At 33.7% G+C, this 19,593-nt stretch overlaps 2 protein-coding genes across 3 annotated transcripts in view; one reads left to right on the top strand and one right to left on the bottom strand.

The window, feature by feature from the left end:
• The window catches only part of gatad2ab (GATA zinc finger domain containing 2Ab), a 40,479-nt gene extending 24,422 nt beyond the window's left edge, over positions 1 to 16,057 (top strand). For both annotated transcript variants that reach the window (XM_051095281.1, XM_051095282.1), the window contains exons 3-11: positions 6,414 to 6,540; positions 6,647 to 6,775; positions 6,896 to 6,967; positions 8,631 to 8,750; positions 8,863 to 9,054; positions 10,839 to 11,091; positions 11,167 to 11,591; positions 11,670 to 11,883; positions 14,226 to 16,057. In XM_051095281.1, the coding sequence (XP_050951238.1) occupies positions 6,414 to 6,540; positions 6,647 to 6,775; positions 6,896 to 6,967; positions 8,631 to 8,750; positions 8,863 to 9,054; positions 10,839 to 11,091; positions 11,167 to 11,591; positions 11,670 to 11,883; positions 14,226 to 14,359 (1,666 nt within the window). In that variant the 3' untranslated portion in view covers positions 14,360 to 16,057. The remainder of the gene's footprint in view (positions 1 to 6,413; positions 6,541 to 6,646; positions 6,776 to 6,895; positions 6,968 to 8,630; positions 8,751 to 8,862; positions 9,055 to 10,838; positions 11,092 to 11,166; positions 11,592 to 11,669; positions 11,884 to 14,225) is intronic.
• A 189-nt stretch (positions 16,058 to 16,246) lies between these two features.
• Positions 16,247 to 17,062, bottom strand: tssk6 (testis-specific serine kinase 6). Its single transcript, XM_051094445.1, has one exon. It carries the CDS (start codon positions 17,060 to 17,062, stop codon positions 16,247 to 16,249), a length of 816 nt encoding a protein of 271 aa, XP_050950402.1.
• Between the last annotated feature and the right edge of the window lie 2,531 nt (positions 17,063 to 19,593).

Genomic DNA, 19,593 nt, shown 5'->3' with positions numbered 1-19,593 from the left:
TGCAGTTTGTTTGCAGAGCTGTTCCTAGTGGTTTATTGTCAATTTGCCATGCAGTTGCTGTACGTTCGCTAAGTGTTTGCTAGTCGAATAATTCTTTTAATTTAATGCTTCTTGTAAATTGATCTTGAAATACAAAAAATGTTCCAAACGGTGGTTATTTACCATGACAGTTAGTCTTGAAATGTTTGTTTGGATGTTAAACGTACTGCATGATAAACACAGAAGACAATTCCTGTTTGCTGAATGCTTGATTAATGTACAAGACAAACAGAAGTGGTGATGAGCCAGAGTGGAGCTCATGATAAAGAACAAAGGAGGTGGCCTGATGCCATGCGGGATGGGGGAGGGGCAGAAAGTTGAGTTGAAAGATGTCACACTCTACAAACACGACCGTCGTGCGCTCAACTTTTCCCAAAGACCTCACTCAAACATGTGCTTGCTCAGCACATCAGTCTCCCCTCGGGTGACACTCTGCCCTGCTCGGGGAAAAAAAAAAAAAAAAAAAAAAAGAAAGAGGAGTCCAAAGCGTTTCCGTCGCACCTGAACCCTGCCTGACTTTACAAAACAAGGCCTATGTCACAAACTGGTTTGAGCCGGCCGTTGCCATGGTTTCCACACTGGCAGGAACAGTTAAAGAAAAGGGAGGGTGTGAGTCATGTGACCAGAGGGAAATTCTTGCATCATGTGATCTTGTTGGTGCTGGTTAATACACAGGAAGTGATCTGAAGTCAATTCTGGTGAAGTTCTGGTTTTGCACGTCATGAGATCCTGCATTTAGCTGTTGATGGTTCCTGTAAACTTTGGCATGTTGTGTTTCGGGCGGATGCGTTTAATTGGTCGGTTTGCTTTTAAGGAAACTCAAGTGCTGTCCGGGGAGATGTGTTGTTTCTTCCTGTCCATTTACTTGTGCTTTCAGAGTGTTTACCTGACCCTTCTTTCTCATCTCGTCTGCTGTTTGAAGTAAAGGGTACCATACTTGTTGAATGGTACTTCAGATGTGCCGTTTTTGTGTGTGTGTTTGTGTACACTTACTACTTGAGGTCATCAGAGTTATGTTTTTAGCTTTGTGGGTGAAAACTTTTGGTACAAAGGAACTTCTAGGGACCAGAATGGCTTGCAGGCATGGGGATAAACTGTTTAGACTCAGAAAAACCCTAGCAATGTCCTTACAACAACCCAGAACAACCACTCTGCAATGCACTAACAGCTGTTTTGAGCACCCTAGCACTGTGTCAGCAAGCAAACATACGAGTGTGTGACTTTTTGTGTGATGATACTTCTCCAGTCATTATATTAGCATAGTGGGTGATGTTAAAAACATTTGGTACACCGCCCCAAGTTCCATTTTATTTTGTTTCAGTTTTTGATGCTTAAATAAAAAAAAAAAAAAAATTAAAAAGCATTTCTAATTAATTGAATCATGAAACTTGCACGCCTTAATAGCAGTTTGCTATATGTTTAACAAAAATAAAATTAAGGCTATGAAATGCTGTTTAGACTTAGGGCCCTAAGAACTTCGTTTTATTTATTTCCCAAATTCCATTAATTTTTTTCACACTTTTTTTCCATTTTGTTTTTTCTGGATTCTGTTTTTTATTTATTTATTTTCTAGACTGTTTTAATGCTTAAAAACAAAACAAAAAAGATTATTTAAAATTTAAAAAAAAAAAAAAAAAAAAAAAAAAAATATATATATATATATATATATATATATATATATATATATATATATATGTATATGTATATGTATATGTATATGTGTATGTGTATGTGTATATATATATATATATATATATATATATATATATATATATATATATATATATATATATATATATATATATATATGTATATATGTATATGTATATAAAATATTTAACTGCAATTTAACTGCAATTTGCTAAAAGTTGAACATTTTTTTTTAAGGTTATGAAATAGATTTTTTGGATTCAGGGTTTTTATTTATTTATTTATTTCCCCCTAGACTCTGTTTTAATGCTTACATTAAAAAATATTAATTTAAAAGCATGTCTAATTAATTGAGTCATGAAACTTGCACACCTTAACAGCACTTTGCTATATGTTTAGCAAAAAAAAAATTAAGGCTATGAAATGCTGTTTAGACTTTGGTTGTAGGGCCCTATGAAATTCGTTTAATTTATTTCCCAAATTCCATTAAAATTTTCCCCTTTTTTTCCTGTTTTAGTATTTCTAGATTCTGTTTTTTTTTTTTTTTTTTTTTTTTTTTTTTTTTCCCCCATTTTTATTTTTCTAGACCGTTTTAATGCTTTTAATTTATTTCTTCTTCTTCTTCTTATTATTATTATTTTTTTAATTTTTCAGAAATACTGTTTTGTATTTACGTTTTTTTTCTTCTGTTAAATATTCCTTAAAAATAATGTTTTAATAATAATTGCATTATTAGTAGGAGCACTATCATTACGTTAAGTAATATTTCTGTCACAATTTTAAACTGAACTTTTATTTTGATGGGTTGCTATGAAGACCTTTACGTTTTCTCACAATAAACTTTAAAATGCTAATAAAGTAACTCTCAGAGCAGCTCCGGAGGTGAAGTTTGTGTGTTTTCCGCGTTGTGGAAATCATAGGGCCTTATAGTTATCCGATTACTCAATTAATTGGCAGAATATTTGACAGATATAAAATAATCATTAGTGACAGCCCTAGTGAAGACCGTTAAGTTTCTGTTTCTATGATATGACGGTAGTTTTTTTTCTTAAACTAAACGGTAAATTGCTAGTGAAGTGACTCTCAAAGCAGCTCCGGAGGTGAAGTTTGTGCGTTCATATTGTCATAGTGAGACGGCAGAGGCTGAAAACAGTGACCGTCATGTGCGCTTCGGTATGTGTGTAGTAAATGAAACCGCGCATCTGCGCCATTCATTCACACAAAGACACGCAGAACATGCAGGAATCAAATTTAAATAAATTATACAATAAATTCCAGTTTTATAACTGGGTTTTGCTATTCCATCTGTGTTTTCCGCATTGTGGAAATCCTTATAATTATCTGATTACTCAATTAACTGGCGGAATAATCAACAGATTACTCGATTACCATTTATTTATCCCGGATATTCGACAGATTTCTCGATTATCAAAATAAATTTCTGTTTGTATATGATGTGGCGGTAGTTTTTTTTTTTTTTTTTTTTCTCAAATTAAACTGTAAAATGTTAATGAAGTGACTGAGAGCAGCTCCGGAGGTGAAGTTTGTGTGTTCCTATTGTCATGTAGTGAGACAGCAGAGACTGAAAACACAGTGAAACTCACGTGCACTTCAGTATGTATGTAGTAAACAAAACTGCGCCAACATTCACACGCAAAATGTGCAGGATTCAAATTTAAATAGTGCTTTTGTGACTTAATATTCACACTAGTCCATATCTGTTTTGATTTAAGTGTACTGGCCTACTTTTGATTTTTTTTTTTTTTTTTTTTTTTTTCCATTCCAAACTTGGTAAATTCCGTGACATTCCAAGTTCAGTACGGTAAATTCCATTTTTATGAATGGATTCCGCGATTCTGTCTGCGTTTTCTGCATCACGGAATTCATAGGGCCCTAAACTCATTTGCATAAACAAAGCCACTATGATAAAACTTTCTTAGGAACTAGTTTGACCAACAAGCCGTTAGCCAAAGACTAATCAGTCTTAATTTTCACATTTAAATTAGACGTATGACAAGTTCTTCGATGATTGGCTCCACTAATTGTTTTTTTTTTTGTTTGTTTTTAATTTTTCAACTGTGCGGAGGACTCGATATTGGGTGTTTACGGCAATGGCGTCGCCCAATTCACATCTTTGCATTGAGTTTGCATGTAATCTACTTGCACGAATAAATGAATTTGTTTTAAGTGTGAACACACCATTAGACCGGTTTAACTTCTTGAGGGAAGCTCTGAATTACCTGAATGAATATGAATTTTTAACTTAGTTGGTCATAAAACATGAAAAGTGGTATTAAAAAACTTTAGCCACATCTATGAACCGGAATGACTTGGGTCAAAACTCTTTGGACTTACAACATATTTATCCACTCAAAAAAAACCCCTAGAAACCTTCAAGCAATGTCCTAACAACAACCCAGAACACCAAAGCAACTATTTTGTTGTGTGAGCGGGCAAACATGACTTGCATTGTCTTAAAAAATGTAACTGCTACAGTTGCTCCCAGGAAGCTAGTTTTACTATTGACAAGTGTGTTATTGCGAGATTGGGTTTAGTTTGTGACCCTTATCCCATAAGCAGCAAAAGGCCTCTAGCAGATTTCCCAGTAGCCCTCTCTGACACTCCCCTCACGGACCCGCCAGCGGCCGGAGTAGAAGCATGAACGCGGGTGTCTTAGTTGATATGCGAGCAACCCGTCTGCAGTGAAAGTTGAGGACGGAGTACACACAATAGCCTGGCCGCTAGCCATCCCATCCCCCTCCTCCTCCTCTGTCCCTCAGGAGAGGCCGTAGACCTAGTCTGGGTACAGCGCTACTGTCCCTAAGAGACGTCAACGTAACGCTACTCTCGCATCTCGTATTGTTAGGGCTGATTTGTATTTGGAGCTGCTTATGTGTCTAATCTAATCGTAAAAATGTTGTTTTCGTGTTATGAGACCTTCTGACACTACTTGTGGCCAACTCCTTCAAGTGTTTGATTACAAAATATGCAAACAGAGGTCTTAGGATGACCTCTAGTGGGCAGTGCAGAAAATGCAACATTAGGGTAGGAGCAATGGGCCATTAGTATATACTAAGTATATACTATTATAAATGTTAAACAACGCTAAACATTTCGATCAGTATTGCGGAACATTGTCACATGTTTAAATCAGCATGTTGTGTCCAGTAGGTGTCTTGGAAAATTAAAAAAAAAAAAAATTAAGAATAAAATCAGAAATAATGAATAAAGAAAAATTATGATGTTAGTAAAAAATAAAAACGACTATGACTTTATCTGTCTGTCTCTATGTGTCTATCTATCTATCTATCTATAAAAGGCTATTATTATTATTTATTATTATTATTATTATTATTATTATTGTTATTATATAAAATTAATAAAACAGTTTAGTGTAAAAACTATTGGTAGTAAAAACCAGAAATAATACAAAAAAAAAAAAAAAAAAATAATACAAATAAAGAAAAAGCAAAAAATATTGAACACAAACTAGTAATGGTGTTGTTGTTGTTGTTGTTGTTGTTGTTGTTGTTAATTAAAACAATTATGATCATGTAAAATATTATTATTATTATTATTATTATTATTATTATTATTATTATTATATTAAATTAATAAAAAAAAAAGTTCAGTGTAAAAATCTTTGGTAGTATGACCCAAAAATAATAATAAATACAAATAATAAAGAAAATATTAAACATATTACTAAATGTTTGTTTATTTTTATTATTATTATTATTATTATTATTATTATTATAATTATAAAATAAGATATTTAGCATTCTTGGCTCAGTGTTGTGTGAGGGGAAAACAAAAACCCTTATGTTAATAAAGCAATATAAAAATTACACCAATAAAAGTGTTATTAAAATAATAACAAATATCTAAAAAAGTGTTTAGTGTAAAAACCTTTGGTAGTACGAACAAATAAATAATACTATTTCAAATAATAAAGAAAAAACAAATAATAAATATTAAACATAATAATAATAATAAACACACATATTATTTATTATTATTATTATTATTATTATTATTATTATTATTATAAAATATTTTGCATTTTTGTTCCAGTGATGTGTAAAAAACTATATACAAACAAACACACAAACAAACAATATAAACAAAAAAGCAATTATGATTATGTAAAATAATAACGACAACATTGTTTAATATTATTATTATAAAATAAGATATTTAGCATTCTTGGTCCAGTGTTGTGGGGCTTAATGTTAATAAAACAATATAAAAATGTATAAGTGTTTTTTACACTAATAAAAGTGTTTTATAAAATTAATAAAAAATATATATGAAAATGTAAAGCGTTTACTGTAAACTTTTGGTAGTACGAACAAAAAATAATAGTTATAAGAAATAAGAAATAATATTAAACATAATAATATACATATTATTATTATTATTATTATTATTATTATTATTATTATTATTATTATTATTATTTTAAAAATGCATTTTAATCCAGTTTTTGTGTACTCTAAGTCAAGTCAAGAGTGTTAAAATTTAAAGTACCCAGTACAGTGAGTTTTACGGACTTTACATTTTTGTTTTTTCGCAAATTACCTGACACTCATACAGAAAAATACTAATACTGCAGAAGTAATAGGGGTAATATGCAATTCTGAATATTCCATCATTTAAAGCAACAGTGCATCTATATGTGTTTTTAGTCTTGGCTCATGTTTTCTTCTGTCTGTCTCATTCAGTGACATAAAGAAAGAGCGACCTCCGACGCCAGATGATGTCATTGTTCTTTCGGACAATGAGCCTTCTAGTCCTTGTATGAATGGGGTTGGCTACAGTTTTAAGAAGGCGGATACTGAGATGCTAATGGTAATGTGACTTCCCAGGATGTTATATTTACCGATTATTTGCACTTGACATAAGATAGTTTGTCAAGTTTTGCTAACGTGACTTTTCTTGTTCACGTCACATGCAGAAAAGCAGCCCGGCTGAACGTGAGCACATCATCAAACAGCTGCAGGAAGAACTGCGTCTACAGGAGGCCAAACTCGTCCTACTGAAAAAACTCAGACAGAGTCAGACCCAAAAAGATGTTGTGCAAAAGGTAAAAAAAAAAAAAAAAAAAAAAAACAACGTAACTGTCATAACAGTGTGGTTGTTAGATGCAACAATAAAGACGGTTGAAGTGCAGACTGACCTGGTGTTGACCTTTTCTGTTTTGCAGTCAACCAATTCTGTGGCTGCTCCACCACCTCTCGTCAGGGGCAGCATCTCATCCACTAAAGGACCCCTACAGGTCAGTGTAAATGTGTCAAATTACACTAAACGTTAAAAAAACAGTAGTACACTACAATGCACATGACCTAACGATGGTGCATGTTTAAAGCAGTAGTATGTCATTATTAGAGAATAAAGAAACACAAAATGATTGTAATGAAAAATATGATGCAGATAGATGTTAAAAAAAAAAAAAAACTTTAGTATTATGAACAAATGAAAACAGAAAAAAATATATGAAGAATTATTATTATTATTATTATTATTATTATATGACAAGAAACCCCTAAATATTTAATGTTTATTAATTTATAAAAAACATTATTAAAATGTTAAAACTACCAAAAAAAAAAAAACAGAAATATGGAATAAAGAATTATTATTATTATTATTATTATCATTATTTTTTGTAAAGTGTTTTGTTAATAATACTACTACTACTGCTATTATGCGATTTTAATTTTTATGTAATAGCCTTTGGTGTTATGAACTAATACATATTTGTTGTTATTATTATTATTATTATTATTATAATAATAATAAATAATTACATTAATAGTAGTAGTACTATTACTACTGCAATTATTATGAGATGAAATCCAAAAGATAGTATTTTGCATTTTTAATCCGATTTTGAGTAATAGCCTTTGCTATAAAATAATAAATAAGTCAAATTATTATTATTATTATTATTATTATTATTATTATTATTATTATTATACTACTACTATTACTATTGAGATAAAATTATAAAGGTAATATTTTGCATTTTTACTCCAGTTTTGGAAAAAAAAACTTGGGGTATTTTGAACAAATGATATACAGACATAATCATCATGATGTTGTTGTTGTTTATTATTATTATTATTATTATTATTATTATTATTATTATTATTATGATTACAAATAATAAAGAATAATATTTTATATTTTTAATCCAGTGTTGTGTAAAAATCTTTGGTATTATAAACAAAAACAAATAATCAATGAAATTACAGTTACAAATGTTATTACTATTATTATTATTATTATTATTATTATTATTATTATTATTACTTGAAATAACAAAATATTTAGCATTTTAATCCTGACAAAAATGATTTAATAAAACCTTCAGTAAAATCCTATATAAAAACCTTTATTACAAGCAAATATAATAAAAAAAAAACACGAATAAAGAATTATTATTATTTATTGTTGTTGTTGTTTATCATCATATTACTACTAATAATATTTAGCATTTGTAATCCAGATTTGTGTAATAGTCTTTGCTTTTATGAAGTAATAAAATTTTATTATTACTATTATTATTATTATTATTATTATTATTATTATTATTATTATTAATATTAATAATAATAGTTTTATAATTACAATTCTAAAATAAAATTATAAAGATAATATTTAGCATTTTTATTCATTTTTGTGTTAAAAAATAATAATAATCTTTGGTGTTATAAACGAACAAAAAAACTAATAATGAATGAAGAAATAAAAGTAATTTTTAATTATTACTTTTATAATTATTACTATTGTTATTATATGAAATGACAAATGAAATATATATATTTTTTAATTTTATTTATTCTTTTTTTTTTTTTTTTTTTCCAAGGTCAGTGCCGTATTTTTAAAAGGTGAACTGTGATTAGCTATTAAGACTTAAATACATATGTTTTTTTTAGGTCTCCAACCGAAACTCAGGGACAGTCATTCCTCCTCCTCTGGTTCGAGGTGGAGCGCAGGTCTCCAAGCACGGCTCCCATAATACCGTAGTCATGCCACCCTTAGTCAGAGGCTCACAGGTATGCACTGCTGTGACTTCATTAAGCCTAAAACATTTTTATTTTGAAATAAGCCTAAAATATTATTACATTTTTAAATGAATCCTTTCTCTCTGACATTTGTTTGTTATAGCCCATCGCAGTGACCCCGCAGCAGATTGCGTCTCTACGGCAGCAGCAACAACACTCGGGTTCTGGTCCTCCTCCTCTGCTGCTGGGCGCACGCAACTCCGTACCCACCGTACAGGTGCAGGGCCAGAGAATCATTCAGCAGGGGCTGATCCGTGTGGCCAATGTAGCCAACGCAAACGTCCTGGTCTCACAGGTTACTGTCATTTACTTGCTATATTTCATTATTTATACAATATTTACTACTATAATATTAGTAGATGCAGTGATTAAGTGTTTATAATGCTAAGTGTTCAGAAATTTTATAGAATTTAGAAAATTGATTTTTATATGTAAATATTTTAATTTTTTATTTTATATTTAAAGTTATAAGTAAACAAATGCATATTAAAATATTTTTTTTATGTTATTATAATTTTATATAATAATTTTATATATTATTATATTATAATATTATATTTATATTGTTAAAAATTATTAACTACTATAAACAAGTTTTTAATACATACATGCTAATTTAGTATTAAAATAGTATATTAACTATACTTAATATTTGTTTGTTATACACTTTATATTAATCAATTTATAGTATTATAAACTAAAAATAGTAAGAGAAACCATTAACTATTAACTTAACTATTAACTTGACCCTAACCTTATTGTTAGGTGTGTAAGGTGTGAATCGGACCATCTTAAATTGTCAACCATGTTACCATTATAACTATTGATTATTAAAAATTAGTACATATGATAAAACCATCATATGACAACCTCGTTTCAACTCTTCATGAACAAGTAAATGTTTCTTCTCATTTTATTACTAATTCTCAACCCTGTTACCATCTTAGCTGATTAAAATTCAGTACTATCTGACTCCTCAAAAACCACCATGACATCATCCCTTCAACTCTTCATGAGCAAGTAAATGTTTCTTCTCGTTTTATCACTAATTGTCAACCCTGTTATCACCATAAATATTGATCATTAAAAAAATCTGTGCTATTTGACTCCTCAAAAACATCATATGACCATCCTTTCATCTCTTCACGGACAAGAAAATGTTTCTTGTTTTATCACTAATTGTCAACCCTGTTACCATTTTAACTATCGATTGTTAAAATTCAGTACTATTTGACACCTCAAAAACCATCATATGACATCATCCGTTCAACTCTTCACAAACAAGTAAATGTTTTTTCTCGTTTTATCACTAATTATCAACCCTGTTACCATCATAACTATCCATTATTAAAATTCAGTACTATTTGAGATGATTTTCTTCTCTTTTTTTCACTAATTGTCAACCCTGTTACTGTCATAACTATAGATTATTAAAATTCAGTACCATTTGACACCTCAAAAACCATCATATGACATCATCCATTCAACTCTTCACAAACAAGTAAATGTTTCTTTTCGTTTTATCACTAATTGTCAACCCTGTTACCATCATAACTATCCATTATTAAAATTCAGTACCATTTGGCTCCTCAAAAACCATCATATGACATAAGTTTTACCTCTTCATGAACAAGTAAATGTTTCTTCTCTTTTTATCACTAATTATCAATCCCTGTTACCATCATAAAAGCTGATTTAAAAAAAAAAAAACTGTTATTTTAAGCAACTTTTGTTGTACACCATTTATTTAGTATATTCATAGTAATTAAAACTACTATTGTAAGCGTATAAAAGTTTACGAGTTTTCATTTTTGTTACTTTATGCATTTAAATAATGATGTAGTAGCTATAATATACTAAATATACTTTAAAATGCATAAAAATTAAATATAGTTTGCAAAGCAAGGTATGAACAAAAAATTCTATGAAGTAATCGGGATCGGGATGGGTCCTCGAGCCGGGATTCGAACACAGGATGGCTGGAGCGCAACGGCGTGGTCATATTATCAAATTTGACTGTGTGTATAAACTGATATATAGAAGCTGTTATGAACTCTCATCATGTTTTCTCATGTCCAGGCCTCTTCAACCGGTTTGAAGAGCTCTTCTGGTTTGGGCAGCAGCACCAATGCCAGTGAGTCACCTGCCAGCCGGCAGGCCGCCGCCAAGCTTGCGTTACGGAAACAACTGGAGAAAACTCTCCTTGAGATCCCGCCACCTAAACCTCCAGCACCGGAGCTCAATTTCCTGCCCTCGGCAGCTAATAATGAGTTCATCTACCTGGTGGGGCTGGAAATGGTGGTCCAGAACCTGCTAGATACACTGGCTAAAAGTGGGTACACCCTAATAGTGCGTATTTACGAAATATAACACTTTACCATGCTAACGTCACTTGCTTTCTTTCCAGGTAAGCAGCCGCAGACAGAACCTTCATCTACCCCAGCACCCAAGGAGCCCTTCACTTGCGCCCAGTGCCAGACAGACTTCACCTCTCGCTGGAGGCATGAGAAGAGCAATGGCTCTATCCTGTGTGAGCAGTGCATGAGCTCCAACCAGAAGAAAGCCTTGAAGGCTGAGCACACTAGCCGCCTGAAGGCTGCCTTCGTCAAAGCCCTGCAGCAGGAGCAAGAGATCGAGCAGCGCATACTGCAGCAGGCCGCCTCACCCGTCTCCAAGTCCACCACCACCTCATCATCTTCCTCCTCATCCTCGCCGGTGATTAAATCCGATCACGTGCTGGTGTCGCCACAGTATAAAGTGAGCACGTCGCTGTCCCAGCAGAGCAACAGGGGGACATCGGTCGGTCGATACCACACCACCACTATTAAGCAGGTAATGGACACTCCTGTTTTGGCTGCTATTTGTCCCAAGCATAGCATTTTCTGACCTTCAGTGCGTTTTTCTACTCAGACTCCAGGCCAGCTGTCCCGTAGCGTACAGCAGGCGGTAAGTGCACGCGGGGTGAGCCACAGCTTCTCCACGTCCTCCCAGCTCCAGAATGCTGTCACAGCCGCTGCACTGGTCAGCAGGCCAGGTAAGCATGCCATGAGGGCAGGGGAAAAGGGCACCAGCAGCAGCAACCCCACCACCAATACCTGGAGGAAACAGAACAGCGGCACTGCAGGTAGATGATGCCTACTTAAAGAAAAAAAAAGTCTGCCCCTTCCTGTCTCCTCTTTTCCTATGTCTGCACATCTTTTTGTAGTGTATCTGGAGCTGATTTACTGCAAAAGGCAAACATGCAGAAATTAGGCAAAAGTGCTCCTGTTAACGTGTGTAACACATTTTTCCAAACAGATCAACAAAATTCCGGTGAAATTTATTTTTAAATGTTAGTTGAGACTGAGTTTTGACCAGTTCCAGCCAAAGCTAGTTTGTCTTTGCTCTTGCTTTTTTTTTAACACAGATTGTCAGATATTTATTTTCTGATGAATGGAATAGTGCACAACTTTAATAATGGTCATCCTTTCAATGATAACTAAATGCCTTTGTTTTTTTTGGTACTGAAGAAATTGGCTTTTTTTATGTTGTCAACCCTGTTACCATCATATTTGGTGATTATTAAAATTCTATACTACTATATCAATCAGAAACAGTCATTTGACATCATCCTTTCAACCCTTCTTGAACAAATAAATGTTGCTTCTTTTTTTAATCACTTTCTTGTATTAGATGTGTAATTATCTGAGAAAAATTAACAACCCTGTTACATCGTAACTACTGATTAAAAAAAAAAAAAAAATTCTGTTCTATTCTAGTAGAAATCTGTCATGATATTTTTGCGTAAATCTTTTTTATTTTTCTTTACCCTATCATATAATACAATGGGTATTTAAGGAGTGGACAGTCTAAAATTGTCAACCCTGTTACCGTCGTAACTGTTGATTATTAAAGTTCAGTACTATTCAGTTAATCTAAAACTGTCATAGAACATCATCCTTTCCACTTTTTTTTTTATTAACAAAGCAAAAATCTCTTTTCTTTTTATCGTTAATTGTCAATCCTGTTACCATCATAATTAAAATTCTATTCTATTAATCAGTTAATTAATCAAAAACTGTTGTGATCTTTTCACTTCATGAGCAAGTAAATGTCTCATATTTTTTTAAGTCACTTTATCTTGCATCAATAGATGTGTAGGAACTAGACAATTCTACATGGTCCACCCTGTTACCATTATAACTTAATTATCAAAGTTTGTTAGTATTCTGTTAATTAAAACTGTCATATGACATCATCCTTTCAACTCTTTTTGAACAAGCTTTTTATCACTTTTTCTTATATTATTAATGTGTGTAAGAATTGGATAATCTTAAATTACCAAACCTGTTACCATCATAACTATTGATTTATTAAAATGCTGTACTATTCCAGTCATAAAACTTGTCATGGACAAGTAAATCTCTCTTCTAACTAAATACAATTACATTTTTAAAATACTCATCACTATCATACAATACAATAGGTGTTTAAGAAGCAGACAGTCTTAAATTGTCAACCCTGCTACCGTATGTTGATTATTAAAATTTGGTGCTATTTAGTTAATTAAAAACCATCACACATCATCATTCTTTCCACTCTTCATGAACAAATTAAAGTTCTTGTCTTTTTTTTAACTAATTGTCAACCCTGTTACCATCATAACTGTCACTAATCAAAAATCTATCCTATTAATCAAAGTCAATTAATCAAAAACTGTGTTTTGACATCTTTTCAACTCTTCACGTACAATTAAATGTGTCCTCTTATTTTAATTATTGTCTTAAAATATTAGATGTGTAAGTAGTGGACAATCTTAAATGGGTCAACCCTATTACCATTATAACTATTATTAAAATTCCTTTATCTCTATTTATTTAAACTGTCATATGACATAATCCTTTCTACTTTTCAGAGATAAGTAAATATGTATTTTCTATAATAAAACATAAGTGAAAGAAGCAGACAATCTTAAATTCTTCAACCCTGTTGACATGATTTTGTCATAGTAAACAACTATGTAAATGGGTATTTGTATGTTTTGGATAAAAAAGTTTTGTGGACAAAAATGTTTTGTCATAAAGCTAGTAATTGCTAGGTGAGATATCAAATTGACAACCCTGTTACTTTTTACAACCTTGTTTTTCTAAAAACAACAACAACAAAAAAACGTAGTGTCATGTTCATTGCCAAAGGCCTAGTAATTATTAGGTGAAATATCAAACTGACAACGCTGTTACCATCAATTCTGTTACTTTGCAACCTTGTTTTTCTAAAAAAAATAAAAAGAAGCCTTGTGTTGTCATGAACATGCCATAGTAATTGCTAGGTGAATTATCAAACTGGCAACCCTGTTACTTTACAACCTTGTTTCTAAAGTCACCGCTAATTTAACTTAAGATGCAGAGTATTAACCTTCAGATCTTATAGAAATGTACTTGACCATCCTATCAAAATTGTTAACCACTTTACATTCTCCCCCGACAGGTGTCACCATGGCTTATGTCAACCCCAGTCTGTCTGTGCACAGGACGACGTCTCCGGTGGACCGTCAGCGAGAGTACCTCTTGGACATGATCCCTTCCCGCTCCATTTCCCAAACGGCAAACACATGGAAATAGTGCCCTGAAGAAATCGCCCGGAAATTTCTCATAATTATAACCCTGTCTTTTTGGACATTTGGTCGGTTATCAGTATCAGACAACCAGCCGCTGAGCAATAATAAAAATTAAAAAAATATTATATTTTCTCTCTATTTCTCCTTTGTTCCAAGACCCTTAGTTGTACAGTCCAAAGTAAGAACCCATAGGCCAACAAGTGTCCTAGAAGAGAACTGTACCAGGATCAGTGATCAAGGAGACGCAAGGACCTTTTCTACAGGCCTTTGTATCTACTGAATCCCTCCATTACCCAATGGGGCTTTAGTGATCTAATACACATCACCCACAAACTCCCAATTAACAGCCCTCCAGGTGGAGTAATTGCTCCTTTATGTGAAACTAAAGAGTTTCTAGAGGCTCATGGACACTTTTTCCCCACAGGAAGTGGAGGACACAGGACTGCGTGTTCCTGCGTGACGCCAGGGATTGTTTTACAACATTTTTGTGGACCATCTACGTACTACGAGAGTACTTTTCCGACCCACAGCGTCTCTTGAACAGATATGGGAGTGTATGTTTGTGTATTTGATGTCGATACGTTGCTTTTTTTGTTTTTTAGCTTCACTGTGGACTCATTCCACCCTTGTCAAAATGGCCTTTTTTTAAAGGCTCCAAGTTTAAGGAATTGTTATACTGTTGAGGTGGTTATACATCTGCTGGTGTAGTGTGTATTTTGGAATACTTTGGGTTGTTTCTTTTTTCTTTGTAAGCTTATAAAAGACATTTAACCAAGAATCGTGCATCAGGGATGGTTACAGAGATGGACGTAACTAACAAAAAAGCTGCAGCCGCCGCAACAGGACTACTACTAGACCTTCATGTTTGAGCGATTTGTTTATCAGATTTTGTTTTTGTTTTTTTTTTTAAAGAAACAATTGACATATTACGTTACGCTTTAGTTACCGTTGTGATGTGCTCCCCCTTAGGTTTTTTCGTAACAGCATCTAGGAAATGGATGTTGTGTTATTTATAAACGTCACTTTAGATGAAGGATATTTCATTAACTCCTTCCCAAATAGTTTCAAAGCCTCGTGAGTTTAAGATTGGACTGTATTTAGGATGTTTTTTTTTTTTTTTGTCTAATGCGCAGTTCGTTCATGGATCCTGTTGGAAGCCGTGCCGCTTAAGTCACGGCTTAATCTTTCCTTAAAGGAAATGTTTGGGTTGAAAGCATTACTGCTTATTGAATGTAGCACACAATCTTAGCTAAAGAAATTGAGTCCTACCTGTTAGGTGGTGGTTAGGTGGTTTACCATCTCTTGTTTTCCTTTCATCTGATTTGATTTGCTAGCAGTACGCTCGATATTTTAGCTAAACAGTTATGTATGTTATATACGACAGCTCGGGTCCTTAGTCATCGCAGTCTAGCGAACACGTCGAGTCAGTTCTACTTCGGTCGTTTTGTTTTTTTTTTTCTCGAAATGATCCGTTCAGTGACCTTGAATGCCTGTGGAGGCCCCCGTTTCTGACTGCTGTTCTGACTACTGCCTGCTGCTGACAACTAACACCATTCCATTTCCCCTTGGGATGCTGCCGTCGTTTATTGTGGAGCATCTCTTTTAAGAATTGTAAAAAAAAATAAAACAAAAAAAACTTTTTTTTTTCCACCTGTTTCTGCTCTATCAGTTAATAATTATAATAAAAACTAATTTTAACCTGTTTGGTCTATTGTGTGGGTGTAGTTTCTCCATTCCTCTAATGACTATTCTCCCAGAATGATAAAACCGATCATTTTCCTCAATTGTGATTGGAATTCAAATATTAGGACTATCCAAACTCTCCCAGGCGGATGGATTTTAAACACTGTTTCTTTGCATTTACACACTTTGTTTTATTAGCTCTTGTTCTTTAGCTTTTCCCCATCTGCAGCCATTGATGTACAGCCACCTGTTGAATGGCTGGACGTGTGGAAGGATCGTACTGGAGGAGAGTATGGATGAAGACCTGGCATGGTTCCTGAACACCAGCGGCATCCGGATAAACCAAAGGTTTCCGTTGATGACGGTGAAGTCGCCGCAAGTTGGTATCGTCATATGGCATCGATCCAGTCACCATGACAAAAATAATCACGCCGAGGCTCCACACGTCATACTTCTTTGGGTCATACGGCCTTCCCATGATGACTTCTGGTGGAGTGTAGGCTGCAGAGCCGCAGAAGGTCTGACTGAGCTCTGAAGGGTCTTGAACGCAACGGGCGAAACCGAAGTCTGTGATCTTAACTTGTTCTTCGATTGTCAGCAGTATGTTTTCGCACTTGAGGTCCCGATGGACGATGTCCATCTGGTGGAGGTAGTTGATTGCACTGACCATCTGAGAGAACAAGTTTTTGCTTTGGTCTTCTGGGATGCGTTGCACTTCATGTATCTTTTGGAGGAGATCTTTTGCTGCAGCTTCCATCACGATGCACAGTCGTTTGCCAGCCACCTCAATTAACTCGTGCATTTGGACAATGTGTTCGTGATTCACTCGTCTCAAAATCGCCAGCTCCCTCGGGAGAAACTTCTGGATGAAGTCCTTGGGGGCTCTTATGCGGTCCACGATTTTGATGGCCACGTTGCAGTGGTGTTTTTGCGAGGTGGCGAGCTTGACTTGGGAGAAGCTGCCTTCACCAATCTCGGCTATGAACTTGTAGCCCATGCCTTTTAAAATGTTATTAACAGACATTGTTTTAAATCTCAAGAGTTTACAAAAACCACATGAATACTTGTGTTTGGATCACGTTCCTCACCCTTGCTGCAAAGTATTTTGTAACAGGCATTTGAATTCTACTGTATTCTGAGAGATATCAACATTCTAATTTATGATGTCATAATAGAACATGTACAAAATGACCTCCAGGGACAACGAATGGACAAGATGAAACATACAGTTGAAGTCAAAAGTTTACATACACCTTGCAGAAACTGCAAAATGTAAATTATTTTATCAAAATAAGAGGGAGCACACAAAACGCATGTTATTTTTTTTTTTAGTACTGACCTGAATAAGATATTCTACATAAAAGATGTTTACATATAGTCCACAAGAGAAAATATTTGAATTTATTAAAAATGTACCTGTTCAGGATTACATACACTTGATTCTTAATGCTGTGAAGTTACCTGAATGATCTACAGCTGTTTTGTTTCATGATAGTTGTTCTTGAGTCCCTTGTTTGTCCTGAACAGTTAAACTGCCCACCGTTCTTCAGAAAAATCTTTCATGTCCCACAAATTCTTTGTTTTTGTTTTTTCAGCATTTTTGTGTATTTAAAGCTTTTTGAACAATGATTGTATGATTTTGAGATCCATACTTTCACACTGAGGATGAATTTGAAGATCAGGGTAAATTTAACCTGTTTTGTCTTCTGGGAAACATGTAAGTATCTTCAGTAGCTTCTTAAGGGCAGTACTAAATGAAAAAAATATGATATTTAGGCAAAATAAGAAAAAATCTACACATCTTCATCCTGTTCAAAAGTTTTCACCCCCAGGCTCTTAATGCATCGTGTCTCCTTCTGAAAAATCTGTGAGCGTTTGACCCTTCTGTAATAGTTGCATATAGTCCCTCAGTTGTCCTCATTTTGAAAAGATGGATTTCAAAATCATACAGTCATTGTTGGAAAGGGTCCAAATACACAAAAATGCTAAAAAACCAAAGAATTTGTGGGACCTGAAGGATTTTTCGAAAGAACAACGGGCAATTTAACTGTTAAGGACAAACAAGGGACTTAAGAACAACTATCACTAAAAAAAAATCTGTGGTTTATTCAGGTAGCCACACAGTATAAAGAATCAGTTGTATGTAAACTATTGACATTCACCTTTAAATTGGGTCACTTTTATAAATTCAACTATTTTTTCTTGTGGATTATATGTAAATGTCTTGTGAAATGTTTTATTCAGGACAGTACTAAATAAAAAATAACATGAATTTTGTATGATGCCTCTTAGTTTGGTAAAACTTTTAACATTCTGCAATAATGTAATTTGTACCCCATTAAATCAACATTAATACCTAGTATTTTCTATATTTTAACAAGACTTGACTGATTGTTGAGAACCCTTTGATCATCTTAGAAATAAAAGTGCTTAAAGAAGCTTTTTTTGTCAGCAGAATAGTGCCAAACATGTAATAGTTTTGGTTTGTTCTGACTCGCCCTTTCCACACACACACACACACAACAAAACTCGACAGCAGTTTCCACCTCAGAATAATAAATAAAGGTAACTGTGACTTTATATCTCCAAATATATTTAATCTCTCATTATTGTAATTTTCCTTTTGTAATAGCGACTTTATATCTCACTATTTGTCTGAGTAAACATTATTTCAAAACGGCCGATTTTATTTTTCACTCTGAGGCGGGAAACAGGCTTCCTCACATAATAGGCTTTTCGCGCCATCAGTGCAGTTCGTTAATGATTCTGCAACCATCATTTAAATGATGTTCAAAGAGAGACCATTGTTGAATATTTGAGATATTAATACCACTACGTCTCGGGAACACTTGTAATTGTTTCACTGAAACGTCCGTAATCCACTAACCACCAATATGATGAGCAAATAACGTCTTGCCTAGCACTGAACATGTTATTTCGACGCCCTACATCGGGCTCATGGCCGGTGAGTGCTGGAATGGATCGTTAATTCTAATTGCGTGTCTACAAATGCTTCTCATTAGTTTTATATGAACTGGAGCTCAATTACTTTCCTAGTGTTTCAATGTGCCTGCAATGACACGAAAAGACCCCTAAACGGCAGTGTGGCGCTAAACTGTAGATATCTACATTAATCCAGTTTTTATTAGAACACTTATGTTATTTAAATTATATTAAACATCGCAGATTGCTCATTTAAAACGCAAATCAGCTAATTCATGCATGTTTATTATAATATCAACCATTTAAAATTGCAACATTGGTGTGGTTTATATGCAGCAGCATCACAATTTATATGAATTAGTCTGATATTGTTCTCTAAAATCATTCTGCACGCTCAAACCTTGAATATTAATACCTCACTGCATGAATTTATGCATGACCAGTAGTATTACATAAATAATGTGCCAAAGCAGCACGGTGATGAATAAGCGCTTGAATTGAAATAGACATATTCACACTCGCACTGAGGATGCTACATCTGAAAGGGATGCGGTTCATGCTTGACTGAGCTCTCCAGCATCAGGGGTGCTCAGCCAATCAGGCAGCGCTCCC

Source organism: Labeo rohita, chromosome 22 (assembly GCF_022985175.1).
Source record: "Labeo rohita strain BAU-BD-2019 chromosome 22, IGBB_LRoh.1.0, whole genome shotgun sequence".
NCBI lineage: Eukaryota > Metazoa > Chordata > Actinopteri > Cypriniformes > Cyprinidae > Labeo > Labeo rohita.
This window is presented reverse-complemented; position numbering and strand designations above follow the sequence as displayed.